Genomic DNA, 20,915 nt, shown 5'->3' on the forward strand with positions numbered 1-20,915 from the left:
GTGACTGAATCTCAGCTTATTGAAGAAGTAGAGGAACTAGACCCTAAAAATGACCAAGCAGCCAACACCACCTCGTTTTTGTGGATAAACGATGACAAAATCACAGCCTTTTTTCAAAATCTAAAGAAATTTCTGCTCACAATGTCTAGAGATAAAATTGATTTAAATGCAGTAACCATGTGTAAGCAAAAGCCAGATGAATCCATTCTAGTTTTTATGAAACGTTTCACACACTGCTGGACTAATGAGGCATGCATGCCTGAAGGAGGAAATGATCAGATTTTCATAACAACATTCTTAAACAATATTCATCCAGAATGTTCACAACTATTGAAGCTGACTGCCACTGATAATCTCTATGACATGAAAATAAAGAACTTTATCACACTTGTCAAAACAAAAGCTGGTGCAGATCTTTTCCCCAACAGCACGAAGGCTAAAAGTGTTAAGATGATGTTGAATTTTGATGTTGAAGGCTCAGAGGAAAGTGAAAAAATGATGTATGCAGGGGCCCCGTCCCCTCAACAAGCGCAGCAGGGAGATCTCAGAAGGAGAGATAGGAGTGGAGACGTATGTTTTTACTGTGGAAAAATAGGACACTGGAGGAGGGAATGCAAATCAGCAGCACATAGGTCTCAACCACAAAACACAGGACCAGCTCCTGCCACTAGGCGTCAGCAGAGCTCTTACAGACAAGGTAACTGGCAACGCAAACAGGAATCACATCAAAGAAACGGCCCCTTTTCACTTAGGCAGCAACTTTATAATCCACATTTTAATCCCCACCCATATGATAACGAAAGACTGGACCGACAATAGGGAGGCCCAGGTGAAGATGAGGGACAGTGTGAAGCACTACACACGATGCTGCATTTGCAATTGTCCCGTAACACAGAAAGCTTGCCCATGTTAGATATAGAGATAGGTGAAAAGACTTATTCCTTTTTAGTTGACAGTGGAGCCACTAAAAGTTCACTGTCTGGAAAATTCTATAGTGGGCCTGTTTCCTCTGTGTGCATCAACACCATGGGAATAAACGGAACTCTAGTGCAATGCCCCAAAACTCATTCTCTAAAAACACGCTGGGGCCCAAAACCAGACGAAATTACATATCATCCATTCATAATTATTCCAAACTCGCCTGTGAATCTATTAGGCAGAGATTTAATGGCAAAAATGAACTTGTGTATTTCATTTAACACAAAGGGTGAAATGTTTGCAGATACTGATAACAGCTATGTTTTCTCTGCCCTATGCACCGACACCATGGAGAAGGAACAGCCTCTGTGTCAGCTGGACGCCTCAGCGGAGAATGAACTCAATATCCATCTGACTGGTATCCCACGTCACACTCTGTGTCAAAAACATGTGCAAACACCGTTACCAGGTAGCCCCATGCCTGGAAGCCACATATTTGTTTCTCTCACACTGTTCAACAACATGATAACTGCACACACCAGAGAAGGCCGAACAGTGGTTTTGTCACATAACTCAGACATAGGCTATGACATTACTGCACCATGTCGACACATAGATCTAACCTACCCCATACACTGTACTATCTCTGCTGTCACATTGCCAGCTGAATATCAAAACATGACATTATGGTCAAGAGGTGAGAATGATGTAGGATTTATTGACTGTACACTTTATCACGTACACCTATTAAAACACAACAAGCCAGTATATGTCAAGCAACATCCCATTTCCACGGAAAAAGCCGCAGCCCTAGATGTCATGATAGGAGATTTATTGACTACAGGAGTAATAAAGCCCACACTCCTGTCAATCCTGTGCCAAAGCCTAACAAACCTGGCGTATGGCGTTTCATACAAGACTTAAGGCAAATTAATGCAGTCAACATTCCTCTGCCACCTCTCGTTTCAGATGTTCACAGCATATTGACATGCATTGCATACACATTTTACCGTGGTGGATTTATGCTCCGCTCCTTTTTCTCAGTACCTGTGCATGAGGACACACAGCCGATATTTGCTTTTACACATAGAGATAAGCAGTACACATGGACTCGCTTACCCCAAGGCATGGTAGACAGCCCTGCGGCTTTCTCAATGGTGGTACGTGCTACCCTGGACGGCTTCACTCCTCCAGAGGGCTGTACTCTGATCCAATATGTAGATGATCTCCTCCTCTGTGCTGAAAGTGAAAAACTATGTCAAACTGCCACACACATGCTACTCCAGCACCTCCAACAGACTGGCCACAAAGCATCAACAAAGAAAATGCAGTACTGTCAGACTTCTGTTCAATATTTGGGATTTACACTGTCTCACGGAAAACGTTCCATGACTGCAGACAGGGTCAAAGCTGTGACCTCCGTCCCTCGGCCCACTACACAGAAGGAAATGTTGTCCTTCCTGGGCATGGTGAACTATTGCAGACAGTGGATACCAGACTGTTCTTTTCATGACCACATTCTGCGTGACTGTTGTAAAAAAGACAAGCCTCCTCGAATACTGTGGTCCACAGAAATGACTGCCTCTTTCAATGCATTAAAGGGAGTGCTGACCTCCGCCACTCAAAGGTGCTGCCTGAATTGTTCAGGGAATGCCGGCCTGCCTGAGAGCAGTAGCAGCTTGCTCTATCATGATAAGGGACTGCGAGAAGCTCACACTCTCACATGACACTATTCTACACACCAATCACCAGGTCACGACCATTCTAGCAAACATAACTACACAACACATGACCGCACAACGTCGCTCAGGTTATGAAGCTACACTGACTTCAACAGCAAATCTCACTATAAAAGCAAGCAGCACACCCAATTCGCCAGCACACTTACTTATTCGTATGCTGTGTTCCTCTGACCGACAGGATGGTTCAGACGACCCTGACGATCATGACTGCATGACACGTATACAGGAATCCACAGCACCATGTCCAGATTTAGAGCAAACACCTATCCCAGACTCAGCCACGGTTTATGTGGACGGGTCCTGTTCAAGGCCGAGTGACAACTCATTTCTTTGTGGCTATTCAGTGGTAACAGTACCTGACATCATACTAGAGGCTCACTCATTACCATTTCACTCAGCACAAAAAGCAGAGCTCATGGCTTTAATACGCGCCTGTGAGCTACATTTGGATAAGCATGTGACAATTTACGCAGACAGCCGCTATGCATTTGGCGTTGTGCATGACTTTGGCACATTGTGGAGACAGAGAGGATTTAGATCTGCTGATGGAAAATAAATTGCTAATTCTGATCTTGTGCAAAGACTTTTTCAGGCTATACAGCTACCATCGGCCGTTGCAGTTGTAAAAACGAAAGGACACAGTACAGCTGACACAGACGAAGCAACAGGTAATGCCTTAGCAGACGTGACAGCCAAGGCTGCAGCTCCCACCTCCGCAGGAAGTATTATCTGTGCCCCTACAGCTGCCACTTGTTACACTCCCAGACTATTTAGAGACAAATGTTGATTTAAAATTTATACAAGAGCAAGCCTCTGCATGTGATTACACCTGTTGGGAGAATAATGACTGTACCTTAGATGACAGAGATGGCTTATACAAAATCTTAAGGGTTTGATTGCCCTCCCATATTCCCTGATGCCAGTCCTTGCCCGACATTTTCACTGTGTGAGTCATGTCGGACAAAGAGGGGTAATAGGGGCAATAAAATCAAGATTTGTAATTGAGAAAACATCACACGCAGTAAAACGCATATTAGCAACCTGTCTAACATGTGCACGAACTAATGTAGGTAGCTCAAAAGCAAAACATCAGCATTTACCACAACCAGATTTCCCATTTCATACATTACAAATTGATTTTACACACATGCCAGCACAAGGAAGCATCAAGTACTTACTGGTAATAGTGGACCAATTTAGTAAATGGGTAGAAGCTTACCCAACATCAAAAGAAACTGCAGAAGTAGTCTGTCAAAAGTTGTGCAATGAAATAATACCCAGATTTGGAATACCTCACCAAATTAACAGTGATAGAGGACCTTCATTTACATCAGAAGTAATTCAAAAGTGTGCTAAAACTCTAGCAATAGACTGGAAATATCATGTGCCATACCATCCTCAGAGTTCAGGAGTTGTAGAAAGAATGAATAGGACCATAAAAAATCGCCTGACTAAAGCAATGATAGAAACAGGAATGACCTGGATCAAACTACTTCCTCAAATCCTCTGCGAGATTAGAATGACTCCATCCGCAGCAACCAAATTATCTCCATTTGAAATAATCATGGGAAGACCGTTTCCAACACCATGGTCAGCCTCCAGAGGGGCACCGCTATTGGAAGGGGACATAGACACTGCATTGTCTGACTATGTTCATAACCTGGTAGAAACACTGAATAATAACTATCAGAAAGTTTGTCTCTCTCAGCCTCTCCCTTCCATAGATCCAACCCATCCGTGGAAACCAGGAGATGCGGTGTTGGTAAAGTCGCTAAAACCAAGGGCACTCGGGGAGGCCGCGTGTTCCAGCCCCAGACTGTACTTGCAGTGACGAGAACCAGCATCCTAACAGACGGACAACCTCAGTGGATTCATGCCAGCAGGGTTAAGACCAGCCCCACCAAACCACCTAAGGCGTCGGATCAAGTAGATGACGACTCAGGCGAGCCAACGCCCGGATCCAATCCACCTACACACACACAATCACTGATTAACACACAACGCCTGAAAGAACAACAACAAGGTACTCGAACATCCAGCAGGAACAGAAAGCCTAGAGTACCACACAATGTCTAACCTGATAAAGATAGACTCGTTTCATCCTGATAATGGAGAAAATGAAATGCCCATTGTCATCACACGACGCTTATACGGTGTCTCTCGAACCTGGGACCAGGCCAGAAGACGACTAAAGAACTGTCTTTTTTATATATTTAGGTTATTAATCATATCTACTGCATTAACCTTAGGATTTTTATTTACTATTTCGTATTGTAAAGTGCAACCCTGTTCACATTTCTGCAAGCCACATTTTCAATGATAACCCATATAGCTACTAGTACAGCTACTTCAATGTATTTGCAATTAGCACAAATTGATCCTGAGGATGTGCCAGATGTTACCAATGATGTTCCTGATGTGTATATTGAACATTAGGTTGTGAACTATTACATTTTATGATTTGCTTTTTATATTATGTTATTACATTTGTGATTTTTCCTTTCTATTTGAGTTATTATTTTAAAAAATAATAAAAGAGGGGAACTGTTAGGTATTTTAGTACCATGGTAGCATTTACTGGATATTGTTTTATAGTGACATTATGCAGGAAAACTCTGTCATTCAATAAGGCCCCTTTGTTTTAGTTATTTTTCTCTTTGACCCAAGAATTGATGTGTGAGAATCACAGGCTGGTACAAGGTTGAAATACCACAGAGATCACTCCCTCAGCTACATTAGTTTCTTAATCTTTTAGACGCCTGATGAAGGCCAAATGGTTTGTTTCAGATTTCACTAATGAAAGAACTCTTCGTTTTGTGCCTTGAAAATATGTCGCTGAGATAATCACAATTGTAGCTGAACTGATACACTACACAAAGGATGCTTCTTCACCCAAGGGCAGGAAGACGCTGCCTTATCTTGGTCTGTACTGGTTTAAACTGATAATCTGCTGTCTCATGAATTTTACCCTCTATATAAACTGTTGTACTTGTGAATAAAGTTGAGTCAATTTGGGAAGACAATCTAAAGCAGTCTCTGTTTTCTTGTTCTCCCAAGCTGCTCCCGAGCTCGTACTAACACGCTGAATGGCATGCTTGAATATTACTTGAGAATATATTTGACTGTGTTACAGACTAAGGGACATTCTCTGCTGATAGGTGAAGGTACATTCTCTGCTGATAGACGTCCACGCCTCGGAGGAAGCCGATCCACGGAGTAGGCCTTGGAAACCGTTTCCTTCAACTACCCAGCACCGTGTGTTTTGCCATAGAATACCAGAATTAGCATGTCCAGACATGAAAGAGTCTGGAGAAGCCGTGGCAATAGTATGCACCTCAATCTGACCAGAAACTCAGTGATGCCCTGGTTCATATCTGGGATCGGGGATTCCTTGGGACACCATCTATTGCCAAACAAACTACTGAATACCATTTTGAGTTGCTGCAATGCAACTTTGCAATTTGATGGTTGGAGTCTCTTTTAATTAAGCCCTCTATACGTTGATCATTTTAATTTCTATCAAATGTTGTAGCATCCTTTTTGTTCCCAACACATTATCCAGTCCATATCAGTATAATATCCAGCATGAGGTTTTTCTCCCATAAAGATCTGATGTTTTTAGAGTGTTCCTTTAATTATTCTGAGAAGTGTATTTTCACCATTATATGTCAGCAAAAAGAAAAACAGTGAGCTTGGAGTTTGCAGCTGTGGCTTAATCATATGTAGCTTCCCACAGGGCAGGCTCAGATCATCAACACTGTTTAGGGGGAAAAAGGATATACGTACAGTTTGTCCACGATATGTGCATGAAGTAACACTCATCTGGGCCGAGGGACATTAGCCTTCACCACTGTGCAGAGTGCTGTAACGTGCAGTAATGGTGACAAGGCCTGAGGGAAGGCCACCACCAAAACAAACACAACTTAATGTGAGATGAAAAATATGCTGCTGTGTCTGTACATGTACGTTCAAACCTCAGAGAGAATGTTGTGCACCAGCTCATGGGTGTGACTGATATTATCCTTTTAAAGACGTGCAGACGTTGAAACGGTGGGCACAGGCACTGATGTCTGACATTTCCACAGGGCAAGTAGGATGTTTGTGTGTGTGTGTGCGCAGGTGTGTCTCCATATTAACTGGCTGACAGAGACCTGCAGAGAGCAATGGCACTGTGCAAACTCAGTTTTCGCTCAGTGAAAGACATGGCGAGACAAGATTATTTATTTATTTAATTTTTTTAAGAGTGCGACATTACTGGCAGACACACCACTAAGTGGAAAAACACTCGAAAGCCATCGTATTCCTATCACCAAGCATCTTTTAAGGCCAAAATATGTCGGACTTGGAGTGGGGTCTACACCAGAGCTTCTCTGTGCCACTGTATGATTTAAAAACAGTTTATACAGGACAGGATATATTATGGCAAGACAGTGTATGTTTAACATTCACCAGATATATATTTCCACACTGTTAATGTTTACACTGAAGAGAAGCAGCTAGAGTCTTCTTCTCACTCATCAGTATGAGCTAGAGGTGGGCAAATATTGATAGTATCGATACTAATGCTGGTATTGGTATTGGATCGATACTTTGTTTCTTTCCTTTAGGTTCAGTATGTAGCCCACTGAATTGTGTTGCATAAATTATTTCTTTGGAAATGAAAAAATATACCTTTAATAACAGAAATTGATCTAAAGTGGTTTGGAGACAGGCTTCTTTACATTCCAGGCACATTTATATGATACTCTGAAAAACCCAGTTTTGAAATACATGTTTGTTTGTTTTGTTGTGTTAACTCATTATAGTGGAAAGTAAAAAAAATATCACAGTGATATAGTGGCCATTAAAATGTGTTCAGAATGTGAAAATTGGTGATTATTCATCTCATAAGTATTTTTCAGACTGCTCAGCCCTGCATAAGTTAAACATATCAGTGCTGGTATTGGTATCTGCAATACTGGGCCTGTATTAGCAAGATCCCAAGCACTACTGGCTGAAATGCAGCCCCAAACCATGATAGAGCCTCCACAGTGCTTTACAAATAGCTGCATATACTCACTATTGTACTTCTTTCCTTACCTCTCCCATATATACTGACAAAGATTTAAATAATATTTCATATTGGATTTTTCAGTTCAGTTCATATGTAATTTGGGATAGCATGAATATGAACTTGTTCAGAGTACTCGGACTGCGTCAACCCAGGGAATCGTGAGAAGGAAATACACTTAAAAAAACTGAGTGAGTGCTGGGCCATTTTTTTTCTCCTTTCTTCCTTATTCATATTCATATGAGGGAATTCGAAACCTGTAACCCCTTTTCCCGTGGGTGCACTCACACAATTGGAACTACTTTAGACTGAGAGATTGCAATCTCGCATTTAGGGGGTGGCGGCTGTGAATCTCAATACAGAGGAGAGCCACGATAAAAGAGAAGTCAGTCACCTTGTAACAACATCTGGTCACATGCTACACTTTTGTTTGTATAAGAAGATGGCAGATCCTGGCAGACGTTGATCTGATAATCACATAAGCCAAGAGCGTGAACTTGAAAACAAGAGGAGAAACTTGGCACATGCTTCAAACACTGAGCAAAAAACAAAGAGACACATTTATTAAGTTCCAAATGACTTTCTATAGCAGTGAAATAAAGCAGGTCTGCTGTGTAACACATTTTTGCCAAAATCTGAGGCAATTTTAAGCAAACGTGGGCACACATACGTTGAGAAGATTGTCAATGGGAACCAAAGCAGTTGCTAGGGAACACCAGGAACAGGAGGCGTAGAGACAGACAGCTCTTGCTATAGTGCGGTGGTATGAACTATTTATATAGACGCTTCATGTAAACAGTGCTTGGCGGACTTCACTCTACCCTGGCATTTTGGCCTTTAACACCGAAGAGAACAGAATGAAAATTGCGTGTGAGTGTTAATGTCACATTCACCTCATTTGTCTCTCTTGACCACCCTTGTCAAAGACACCCAAGTCTCTATATCTCCATCTCTATCTCCCCATCTATCTATCTGTAAATAAACATATGTAAGAACAGCAAAGAGCAACAGCAATTATTTCAACATTTTTAATTTGCTACATAAACAGAAAACGTAGAAATGCAGCCAACCCTGACCCACTCTCTGTCTTAAACCTTGAGATATAAATTGCAGCACCTTCAGCATGAAAGTTTTACTTCTTATACAAACTCACTGGCCAGTTTACCAGGAACTCATTGGACCCTTATTTGCCTTCAAAAGCGCCTTAATTATACAAACTGGGGCTGGAAATATTCCTCTGAGATTGTGGTGCATATTGACATGACAGCATCACACAGTTGCTGCAGATTTCCTGCACACAGTGCTGCTGTACAAAGGTGCTCTACTGGATTCAGACCAGGTAACTGTGGAGTTCATTTGAGTACAGTAAACTCATTTTCCTGTTGAAGAAACCGGTTTGAGATGATTTGAGATTTGTCACAAGGTGTGTTATCCTCCTGGAAGCAGCCATCAGAAGATTGATTACACTGTAGTCATTAAGGGGTGGACACGGTTAGAAAATACACAGGTAGGCTGTGGTGTTTAAATAATGCCAGTTGGTACTAAGGGGTAAATGCTCAGTTCAAACATTTTAGCATGCAACCTAACTGTACTGAGATCCTGCCATGTGATTGGCTGTTAGTTATTTGTGTTAGCAAGCTGTTGAACCGGTATGCCAAACAAAGTGGGCTGTGAGTGTATTCCACAGTAGTGAAGAGTGACTTCTCTGCCATCTATCAAATTTTGGACAAATAACATAAAAACAAAAAGTCAGCGCTCTATCAATCATGTTAATATATCGAAAAGGGTGGAACTTTTACTTTGAAACAGTCAGGGAATTCCTGACTCGAAGAGTATTTTGAGCCATGTTTATCACAGACACTTTCAGCCACACTGGTAGCTGTACACACCCCTGCAGGATCTCTCACCCCGTTATCAGTGTTCACTTAATGAAAAAAATCACTCTAGAGCAAGGACGAGAGTAGGCAGCACGATCGTAAATCAGGATCTGACGTTTGGCTGAGGCCACGGTCAATCTCAAGCTGGTACTGAAGAGAGAAAAAAAATAAAAGGTCCATCAATCCGCATGTCAAACTGTGATGTTGACACACTGAATGCAGGAGTGAGACATCAATGCAGGGAAATACTTGCACTACTCTGATATCTGTAGCTTTTGAGTGTTTGCAGGTGCAGCTTTTAGTGGCATGCCGTTTATGTTGATGGGGTAACGGCAGCATGACTGGGAGGAATGATCCCGTGGAATTTCAAGTGACAATCAATGAGATCAAAACAACAAAGCAAAAACCTAATGCGCGCAACTGGAAAAAGAAAAGCAATTCATCATAAGACGACACTTGGCATTCTTCATTGACATGTCTTTTGTGTGGCGCGTTGTGATTTGTCTGTGTCCTTATTTTAAATGACACTGAGGCAGCAGAAACTGAAAGCAGATATACATCACACACGCACACACAAACACAAAGAGAAACAAAATCACTTCTATTTGCTCTTTAGGTGTTTAGGAACTAAGGAGAGACATTTCTGCAGTTTTGAAAACAAAATGATTTTCCATTCTTGGATGGTATAGGATTTCAACGCAATCCTCAATACACTGGGTGTTCCTTTGTCTGTTGGTTTGTTTCCTAACACCCCAAATGTTATAAATGAGTGACAGGTAAAGATGCTAAAATAATACAGAAAATCAAAACTATCAGATGAGCCCACAGTGGCAACAGTGGGAAGGAAAAACTCCCCTCTAAACAACAAGAAACTTCTGGCAGAACCAGGGTCAGGTTTAATAATAACTAAGGATTAAATTCAAAGTAGTGTGTAAACACACAAAGACTGAGTGAGTGAAGAACACTTTGTGCAAGAAGGAAGAAGGAAGAGTGGTTTGACAGTATAATTTTATTATATCATTACATTTTGTTCATTTTTGGCATTCCACTAAGTAATGAAGGAAGGGGTCGGGGCAGGAAGGATTCTCACAATGTCAAGTCTATTTAGTTTATAAATTGTGCAGAAACAGAAATCAGGCTTGATTGAGGTTCAAGGTAAAAGCTTTATATTAACCATGGGGCCACAACTAGCTGCTTAAAGCGGGATAGACATGCTTTTTACCAGATTACAACATTTTCTTTTACTTTAGTATCAGTCTTCAAAGTAGCGGTATGTGCACACTTTTTTAAATTGTTAAATTCTAACACTTCATAATTACTTATGTCATAATTACCACAAAATGTATTTACATCATTCTCAACAGAGAGGCTAAGAATTACCCTTTAAAAAGTGCGTGAGGTGTTAACTTGTGTACAGTGTTACAGATAGGTAGTCACGCTCATGTTCTCACGGTGCAATCATGTATTAATTACATCTTTATGTATTCAAGTTACTGAAAAAGAAAACAAAGCTCACTTCCTTTACCCAATAACCATAGGTAAACTGTTGTGTATAACAGGTATCACATGCCCATCTTTGTGCGTCCCAAAAACCAGTAAACCAGCATTTTCTTACATTTTCCTCCTCCCTCAGTCATGTAAAGGTTTCCGCTGTAATGTCAAAACCTGCTCAGTTCTAATAGAACATTCCGTCTCCACTATAGACACATCCTTCCCCACCAACAGCAAATTGTATTACACTTGTTAATTATTAAACATCAATATGACCAAAGGATCTTTTCTTTTAGTGTTAGGTAGCTGCGGTAAAACAGTGTAAACATTTGTAATTTAACTTCAAACTGTCTCCTAGTATGCATCTTTTCCACAACATTGATTCCATTGGGGGTCTATTTGCCTCCCTCTCTGTGTCTTTGTACCTTAAAAAACAAACCCCTAGGGTCACACTGCTACCAGGCTAGAGCTTGGAGACGAAGGGGAAACCTTCGTACATGTCGGCCTTGAGCTTGGCCCACTCGGCCAGTCGCTGCATGGCGCTCTTCTCCTGGCCCAGGATGCTAGCCGCCTTCCTCAGCTTGGCCTCGTTGCGCTCGAGGTAGCGCTCGCCCTCGCTCTTGAGGAAGTTCAGCTTCTCTACACGGTTCTCATTCAACTGGATGTCCTCGCTCATGTAGGCGTTGAAACGGAAGTAGGTGTCCGGGGGCAGGAGAGCATCCAGCATGGTGTGTACTTCTGAAATAAGGATGGAGGGACATGTTTTTTGTTTTGTCCAATACTGGTTTTCATCACACCACCTCTAACCTTTCGTTTAGAAATAACTGCTTGTGGGATGTCAAACACTGATAAACAACATTTTGTGTGGTCCTACCCTCTGTATCTGTGGCACTGCTGATGACGTGAGCCAGTTTGGTCTTGAGGCTTGTGTAGGTTGTGCTATTCTTGCCCGCTGTCTCGTATCGCCCGGTGCCCAGAGACAGCACGCACTGCAGGGGTGTGTTTGGCCACAGACACTTACACTCATGAATGGCCAGAGCTGTGGGGTTGTTGATTAGGAGTCCTCCATCCTAGAGAGGAAGAAAGGCTGCCATGTTTTTATTGTGCAGAGAAAGATTTTTTGGTATGTGTCCTTTAGCTTAAATATATCTGTTGTGACAGCATGTTGAGGACAAATGAGGTGAAGTGGACAGGCTGTCCTGGAGCTACACAGCTTTGGGCGAGAGATGTGCTGTGCTGGAAAACGAAGTAAACAAGCCCGGAAAACAGTGGTTTTATCTGCCCTCAAAAATAAGTTGCATTTGGATCATTTGGACAGAAACTACCTACAGTACAAATGTAGCTTCACTGGTAAATCACAGTGCGTTTCAGGATTTTAATCTTACAACTTTCTTGTATTATCCCATTGCTTTTGCACTACCCATTTGGTGTGCATTTTTACTAAATAGTGTTAACAGATTCTTGACAGAATCATGAACAGAGAAAAAAAAAAGAAAAGAAAAAAGAATAATCCAGCTCAATGGCTGTCTGAACCGTTTTGCTGCTTCTGCTCTTTGTCAGCCTTTCACCAAGTTCAGTTCTGAATTTAATCCAAGCACTGAAGTTCTTTTGGCTGAGATTAAATAGTGTGAGAGTGTGGCACTCCATCTTGCCCCACAGAGAAGTGGGAAAAGGTTATTTCCACTCTTCTACAGGTGGTGGGGCAACAGAAAAGCAATGAAACTAATGCAGTAGTTTAGTTTGTAAGGATACAGAACCAGCATAAAAGACTTAGAAATCATTTTAGGATGCACATTTATATCAGACTCAAAGTGTCATCTGATGAGAGTTCCCTGTTTCACTCTTCAGTGACCGTAGGCTGTAACGGGTCAGTAGCACCAGGACAACAAACAAAAGCAGAAAGCTCCTGGTAACAAAAATCTTTTCTTCTGCTCTTCACTTATCCCACATTACATTAGACCACAGTAAATGTTGATCTTAATGGGTCTGCTCTGCTCTCAAGGCGTTCTTATGGTACAATAAAACATTAAAAGTGTCATTTTAAGCCTGATTGTGTGACTGTTAAGACAAAGGTGTAAGCAATTCATATATATTCGTATACTATAAGCTGCACTGCTGAGACAAACCACACAGATTCCTCTTGACTCTGACACTAAATGACATTCAGAACCCCTCTGATCTCAGTGACTGCAAGAAACTCCTTAGTAATGCTGTATGATGAAAACAATGGACTTGAATGTGTTCGTGTGTTTTTTTTAATCCCTTGCAGTGGCAGAACTCTCCTGAGAAATACCGCTGCAAGTGCTGAAAACTAGAGTAGGAGTGAGATCAGTGGGTGGCGAGGGTAGCTCAAAATGTTGATGAAACACTATTTGGCTCCAAGAGGAATTTGGAGAACAACGCACATAACTCTCTCAGTCTCTGTCTTTCCATCCCTGCTGTCAGCCCAGTGCATGGGAAACAGATACTTTTTGCAGAGGTGTAAGTGAGGAGAGAAATGTGCAAACAGAAACAAACACACACACACACACACACGCACACACACACGCACACACACACGCGCACACACACACACACACACACACACACACACACACACACACACACACACACACACGTTATACATGCAAACAGAAATGTAACTGTAATTGTGTTGGATAGAAAGGGAGATTACAGCCATGTCATATTTGCCTTGTTAATAAATGGAGAGAAAGCAGCAGACAGCTTAGCTTTTGTTAACTAAAGATTAGAGCACTTTTCCTGGGATAGTGCCACAAAAGAAGCTCTCCGGGCAAAGAATGAGCAGGCCTTTGGTTCTAAACCAATAATGTCTACAAGTATCAAGGCTTATGTAGACCAGAGGTGTAGATTATGACCTGTTATTGGCAAAAAAAAAAAAGGAAACACAAAAGGGGGGGTCTACAAGGACTACTGTATTAGAAAATGGCAGGGGAGAGAAGAAGGGACAAGGCTAATTTTGCTTAAGTAGGTTATCAAAATGAAGCTAAGCCTTGAGGAGAATTGCTGCCTGTAAGATCATCTAAAGATATCCTGCCCTAATAATACCACTTCAAAATAACACTTTAATATTAGTCTTTCTGGGCAACTTCCAGATTTATTAGAGTACAGCAAAATACCAGTGTGTTTTCTTAAATTGCAGCACATTTGAACTCTCAGGGCCACCGTCTAAGCCCCACCTAATACATTAAAAGCAATCAGTTTTTAAAATGAGAAAAAAAAAACAATACATCTGACAAGAATCCAAACTAGAACCTAAATGACATATTGGGCAATATTACGGGCTGACTGATGATCTCTGTAGAGTCTGCATGTTCTCACTTTGCTCCTATGGGTTCGCCTCCCACATGCTTGTCGGGTTGTCCCGGGTGTTACCCTTCCTTTCGCTCTGTGACAACTGGAATAGGCTCCACACAGACACGGTTCCTTTAAAATATTCTCTTTCATAGGGAATCAGAAACTTTTGCAATTTCCCTCGAGGAAGGCCTCTCGGGGTGTAAAAAGGAGGATACCATTGATGTTTAAGGTCACAGACCAGGTCTGAGGACTCTCTCTCTCTCTCTCTGTACCGCCACCCCATTCTGTTGACTTTCCCCTCTGTCCTTCAGGCTCTTGACAGCCAGAAAAGAGGAAGAGCCAATTATGGGGCTGTTCCAAGGTTGTGAGTTTGAAATAGTGGAACAAATCTGCACATATATCCTTGATGCACAAACACACACGATGCACTGCAGCTTAGTTTATGTGTAATAAAATGCTCTATATAAATAAAACTGCCACTGCTGTTGCACGCAGTGCCTGTGTCCTTGGCACTGGTCCCTTAAAAAAGCAGCATCGTGGCAGAAGCGCATTGGTAGATTTCCTGGAAAGCAAACCTCTTAGAGACGTGCACTTTCACATGCCAATCTCAATCCCTGTTACTTCCATAACACTGGCTTAATTCTAGGCTTAATTTGTGACAGATAATTATTTTTATGGTTTTGAAAATGTGAAGGTCAACTGAAACCAAGACACAATAACTAAATTAATATATTGCGATTTAGTTAGTGAAGTGGATAAGCAGTTAGCAGCATGAGTGGATGGACAGATGAGTTCAGTTCAGACTTAAATTTAAGTTAAAAATAAATAAACTGAATAAACTGAACAGTCAAACATCTCCCAGTTGTCTCACATTCATGTTGTACCTGATGAAGGTCTTTTCCCAGAACAAATTCCTGAAAGTAGCCCGGAGCGGCAGACGAGGCCCTGATAGCCTGCCACATCTTGTGTTTGCAGTCTCCAAGGTAGTGAGATCTCACTCCTGGCATGAGTCGATAGTTCCTGAACACATATGCCTTCAGAGGAAGACCTCTATTCACAATAGTGCTCACTGCTGACACCTAGTGGGCATGAAAAGAACTTTTTAATTTTGAAATCAGTTTCATGAAACCCTTCAAGTCCTAAGTCCTCTGCGGTATAAACAATGAGAAAAGAAAATGAAACTAAACAGGCACATTAGAAATATTAAGATGTTAAACAAAATCCCATGGGTGTGCACTCAAACACTTACTTTTGGGCAGTGGGGATCCCTGGCACTCTCGATCATACGTCCATCACCCATCCGTTCTCTAAAGAAAACACAAAATTACATACAAATACTCTAGACTATCCTGGTGTCTTTGAAGCTGAGGACTGAAGAGAGGAAAGAAAGAATGCAAAAAGTGTACAAAAAAAGAAGAAAAAGAAAGAAAAAACAGACCTTTTTTTTTTTTTTAAATAAGCAATGAAAGAGTGTTGCAGACTAACTTGAGGATGTTCTCCCACATTTCACTGTCATAGAAAGCATGACTCCAGCCCATCTTCATTGTTCCAACGATCACATTCTGTTTGAACACATCCGAGCCCAGCTCCCGGTACATCTTCTCGCACTCTTCCAGGGGGACCTGGAAAATCCCCAGCATGAAAGCCAGAATGGCACCTAATGGAAAGGAACAAGTGAGGACAGCTGACACCTAAAATCCTTTAATCGATTAGATAAATGATGGATTAAGCTTATAACAGACCGACAAGAGAGAGGTGGCAACACCATACCTGTGCTGACCCCGCAGATGTAATCAAAGAGCTGGTGGACTGGTTTCCCTGTGAGGTCCTGCAACTTATGGAGAGTCTGCAGGGCCAGCAATCCCCTGGAACAGTTTAACAATATATTTCAGTCTGTGTCCGCAACACTTTTACTTTAGACAGACTGATGTCTGCTGATCACCGTGTTTAAAAAGTTTGTTTCATTTACATTCATGTGCAGTAGATTTGTACTCTGTACTAGTTTAATATAATCTGGGTGTCTGTCTTTTTTTCCAAAAGCCGCACCTTGTTCCCCCTCCATCTATGGACAGGACTCTAATTCCTCTGCCTTTGACTGGTTCAGTGTAGCCAGTCAGGGCCAACGCTTCTCTCACAGCAGCCTGAAGAGGAAGATCTCTGGCCTGGCGCAGTCGTAGAAGGCAGGGCAGCACTTTCTCCTATCAGTCACAATAGTAAACACAGAAAATGAATGACTTTAATGACCATGTAACCCACATGTTACAAGAACAAGTTGAAATTACAAACAGCACTAACCTTGATGGCCACAACTCGAGTCTCTGGGAATTCCAGGAGATGGCTGCTAAGCTCCTCCACTCGAGCAGTGAGGAGTTTGACGTCGGTGACGGCCTGCAGCCCTTTCACCAGAGCTCTGGTCCTGTTGTCTACGCTCACCCTGGCTATTATCTAGGTGACAAACGCAGACAAAATAAAGCAAAGGTCAAAAATAATGTGGAAACTGTTTGGATATGTGTTAAATGACAATGACAAATAGTAGAGCTCATCATTTATAACATTTTTGGGGGATTATCAACCATCCCTTCCATGCCCAAAGACACGCTGCGCTACGTGATACATTTTTATATATCTGGGAGCTGAAGCAATAATTATGGGTAGTTCGACATGTGGAGGGGCAGCCTTTGTGGGTTTGAAATAAAAGGTTATTACATGCAGGAAAGGATGAGTTCATTCTACTCCCTTCACACAACGAGGTGATCTAATTGTAACCGGTATGAAAGGAGAACAGGAGGAGGAGAAGAGGAAGATCCAGTCACGTGACTATGAGAGATCTCTAGTTTGAGAAACAGTTGCCTCATGTGTCCTTAACTGCCAGCTTCATTAGACAGTAAAGGGAGCAGTACACACCGATGCATATTTCCCACATGGTGTAATCTTCATTTCTTAGAACTAGTGTTAATATAGATTTAGTTTTAGTCATAATCTTTTAGTCATAGTCTAAAAGGTCATAGCTTAGTCATTGGGATTCTTTTAGATTTAGTCTAATTTTAGTTCATACACAGTTCATAAAGCATTTTAATTTCCCTTGACATAAAATTAGAAATGTGACCATATACCTGCTCTTCTCTTCCTCACAAGTGTTGATGTTTTGTCCTGTTCTCAAAAAAAAATTACGATGGACAAATCAAATGTGCACAAAGGAAAGTAAGAAGATTCCTTCTGATTGGATCACTTCCAAACTTAATTTTTCAACGTGACTTATTTAGTTCTGACAGGATCTCGTCTCTCCAGAATAATTCCATCTTATTTTAATTTACTGAAGAAAGTGTAAATACATTTCATCTATGTTTTTGGCATTAGCTTTTATTTAAATTTTTCATTGTACTGCTTCTCCTCTCCTGTTCTGTTTTGCTTGTGAATGCGAATCAAAGCTCTGAAGCATGGATCGGTCATTAGCATCACATTTAACACCTCACCTTTTCCCTTTGAGTTAGCAGCTCTTGCTTTGCTTTGTCGGCTTTCTCTTCCTCACTCTCCGTCTTTACTTCTTCCTTCTCTGGAGTGGCATCATCCACGGCAACATCTGAAGACATGTCTGCCATTTTTTTGGAATCGCTTCTAAATTTGGGGACCAGTGGTGCGATGTAGCTGCCGACAAAAGCCTGAACACTGGGCCGAGGGTAGGACAGATAATGAGTGAAGCCTTTTCTAGGGGAGGCCGTCGCCACAGCTTTGCTTTCGGCAGAAGGAGCCTCTACTGGAGGACTAGGCGAAGAGGAAGAGGCAGGAATTTTAGCTGGCGCCTCAACACTTTTTCCTACTGGGGACAAAACAGGAATGTGGTCCCCCTTCTTCTGAGAGGAAAACTGAGGAACTGGTCCAGCAACATGATCGCCCCCTTCTATGTGCTGCTGCTGCCTGCTCTCTCCTTCTGTGCTGGGTCCGAAATAAGCGTCAATGTGGTTGGCCAGCGTTTTGTAGGTCTCATCCATGTTGGTAGACAGAGCTGCTGGCTGGAGCAGCTGCATAGTTTGTTTTGCCACATTAGAGGACGGGGCAGAAACACTTGCTGCTGAATCCAAAGTGGACATGGACTTCTTTGTGGAAACAAAGGGCTTCTCTGTAATCTGCTGCTGCTCCTTATCTGTCTCCTCACCTTCATCTTCTACTTTCATTGTAGTTTCAGGTAGTGAAGCCTTTGAGGCTACTGTCTCGGCTTTTACCCGAGACTTTTCTGCGTGGGTGCTCTCAGCTGTGCCACCGCCGCCCCCCGCCTTGAGCCGGGAGAACTTGGAGATGAAGTCTGTGCCACCTACTGCCTTGGTAACACTGTCAAGTGTGATCCTAATCCGTGACATACGTCTCCTGTTTCACTGGGGATGGCAGGAGAGAAATACTTTCCTCAAGCAAACAGATGAGGCGATAACTTCTGGCAAATTCAGCAGCATTCTGGGAGGCTTTCTGCCATGAGTTTATTGTTCGCTGCTTGCAACACACTACCTGTAAAGATAAAAACAGAGATAAAAAGGAAATTATATAAAGAGGAACACTTGTATATCAGCCGGAAACCCAGTGTCCTCATATGGAAACCTTAAATTTGGGCTTTTTTGCACTTAATAAAGTGTTTTAAACACTGTAAATCAGTGACTTTGTTTTATGCTAAAATATACCTTATAGGATGGATATGAGGAAATACTTTAAAAAAATGTTCTCAGTTCAGATATAGTGCTTTTCTTTTATTTATCAGTTCAAACTAATTCCGAACAGCTAGGTGAAATCAGAAAACAAACAAAAACATCCCAAACAGAAGCTCAGGGCGATATTGGTTAACTTGCTTGCCATTGTAAATTTGGCCAACAGAGGCCGCCGTCTGACCGGTAACTATAGAAACAGTCCAACAAACAATACAAATGACCGCAACTTTCATCAAGATACTGTTAAAAAGGGGGACAACAATGAACCTAACAACAGAGTCAGCTCAGCTTGTAAAAACCCTGCTGGACCGACACCACCGCACTGAGAAGGCTGAGATGGATGATATCCCATGGGCTGCCTGCAAGGACTTCACAGTGAATGTCGGGGAAAAGCAGATTGGGGCTTACATTAAAACGTGGGAGCTCCCCTCTTGCTGGTTGTACAGTGTGGACTTTGTCTGCTCAACCGAGGAGGAGCACCGGACCTTCCACCACTACCGGGCCCGATTCAGCACCCCAACACCGAGGAAGCCAATTCGGGGGACAGCTAGCGTCTACTTCGTCGTGGATGTATCGAAGGTTAAACCTCAAACTCTACCAGTGGAAGTCAGCTTCATAGTGGAGTCAAACAAACTGGTGCACACACCGGGGAGGACCAGGTTTAGAGAGAAGTGGCTGGTGGACGTTATAGAGAACAAGACTTTGCTCCAACGAATGGTAGACCTTTAAACCCAGCAGATAAAAATATCGCTCCTTAAGTTCCTGGGTGTTAGCTCTGCACTGTGAGGGTGCTTTTAAACTTCATTAGCACCCCACCACACATACTTCGAAACACAAAAAAGGCTAAATAACGACCATTATCTGTTCTCTGGGTCCGCTTTGTACAGTTTGTTTTGGCGCTAGGCGTTAGCAGAACCAATTCAAACGTATTAGTGACTAGAAAGCTTCTTATTTTATATAACACGCTTATGTGAAGGAATAAGCACCTGACCCATGATTTCTGAAAGCTAGCTTACTAAACAGACGTCTAAACGTAAACATGTGACCTCGCTGGTACCTGACAGCAATACTAGTGAACATAAAACACCTACCTTTCTAACACTATTGGTGATAGCAACATGAGCAGATCGTCTCCTCACCTTCTGGAACCCAGAGCTCCTGGAGTGTTTCATTAGTATGAGGATGGTACCTTAGAAAAAAATAAACAGGAAGAGGAGAGGAAGTTACGCATGTGGGCATAGTTCAGCGGACCGTTTCCCCTGCAGTGGTTTAGGTGTGCCACTAGAGGTCAGTAAAAACACATTAGGAATAAGGAGATAAGAGGAGCGTTACAACATCAGTTAAAATCTTGAAATCCTTTGAGAGCCACAGGTTTTCATTTCTAAAATGACAACAAAGAGTAAGGGGGAAGTTCCTTTTCAACAAAACCCTCTTTACTGTGCTATGGTGGCAAAACACAACAAGAGTCATCTCTTTATATTGTAAGGTAAAGGCCCTGCAGTATTAGAGAAAAAAATCCAATAATCAAGCACTTTGCGAATGTGGAGGGAAGAACTCCATTTTAACAAGAAGAGACGTCTTCCTGACAGAATCAGGCTCAGGTAGGGTCTGTCATGCACAGTTGGGAAGTGGGGGAAAGAGAAAAGAAGAAAGAAAAGAGGAAAGAAAAAGAGAGCACAGGGAAACAGGTTTGGGATCATTGTCTTGTTGAAAAAAGTCAGATACTTTCCAGGTGGTATTGCACGGTGGATCAAAATCTTTTGATGATCTTTACTTTTCTGTGTCCATTATTTCATTCATTTTGGTAAAACTAATGGAACACCCGTGTGTC

At 42.1% G+C, this 20,915-nt stretch overlaps 2 protein-coding genes across 4 annotated transcripts; one reads left to right on the forward strand and one right to left on the reverse strand.

The window, feature by feature from the left end:
* Positions 1–10,578: 10,578 nt before the first annotated feature.
* Positions 10,579–20,355, reverse strand: pnpla8 (patatin-like phospholipase domain containing 8). 3 transcript variants are annotated; one of them, XM_085252202.1, is made up of 10 exons: positions 20,224–20,355; positions 17,867–18,890; positions 16,689–16,838; positions 16,440–16,591; positions 16,164–16,258; positions 15,879–16,050; positions 15,643–15,700; positions 15,278–15,472; positions 11,953–12,148; positions 10,579–11,816 (listed from the first exon to the last, which is right to left on the reverse strand). In XM_085252202.1, the coding sequence occupies exons 2-10, from the start codon at positions 18,746–18,748 to the stop codon at positions 11,542–11,544; spliced, it is 2,175 nt and encodes a 724-aa protein (XP_085108328.1). In that variant the 5' UTR covers positions 18,749–18,890; positions 20,224–20,355; the 3' UTR covers positions 10,579–11,541. The 3 variants fall into 3 exon arrangements, with proteins under 3 accessions (XP_085108328.1, XP_085108327.1, XP_085108329.1); XM_085252201.1 differs by having other exon boundaries at positions 17,867–18,886; positions 20,172–20,315; XM_085252203.1 differs by lacking the exon at positions 20,224–20,355 and adding an exon at positions 19,493–19,739.
* On the forward strand, positions 19,280–19,842 carry akap14 (A-kinase anchoring protein 14). The gene has a single exon (XM_085252204.1). The coding sequence runs from the start codon at positions 19,301–19,303 to the stop codon at positions 19,811–19,813; it is 513 nt and encodes a 170-aa protein (XP_085108330.1). The 5' UTR covers positions 19,280–19,300; the 3' UTR covers positions 19,814–19,842.
* Positions 20,356–20,915: the final 560 nt, after the last annotated feature.

This window comes from Mchenga conophoros, linkage group LG17 (assembly GCF_057382185.1).
Source record: "Mchenga conophoros isolate Kocher_MC1m ecotype Shallow Benthic linkage group LG17, M_conophoros_male_GT1.1, whole genome shotgun sequence".
Lineage (NCBI taxonomy): Eukaryota > Metazoa > Chordata > Actinopteri > Cichliformes > Cichlidae > Mchenga > Mchenga conophoros.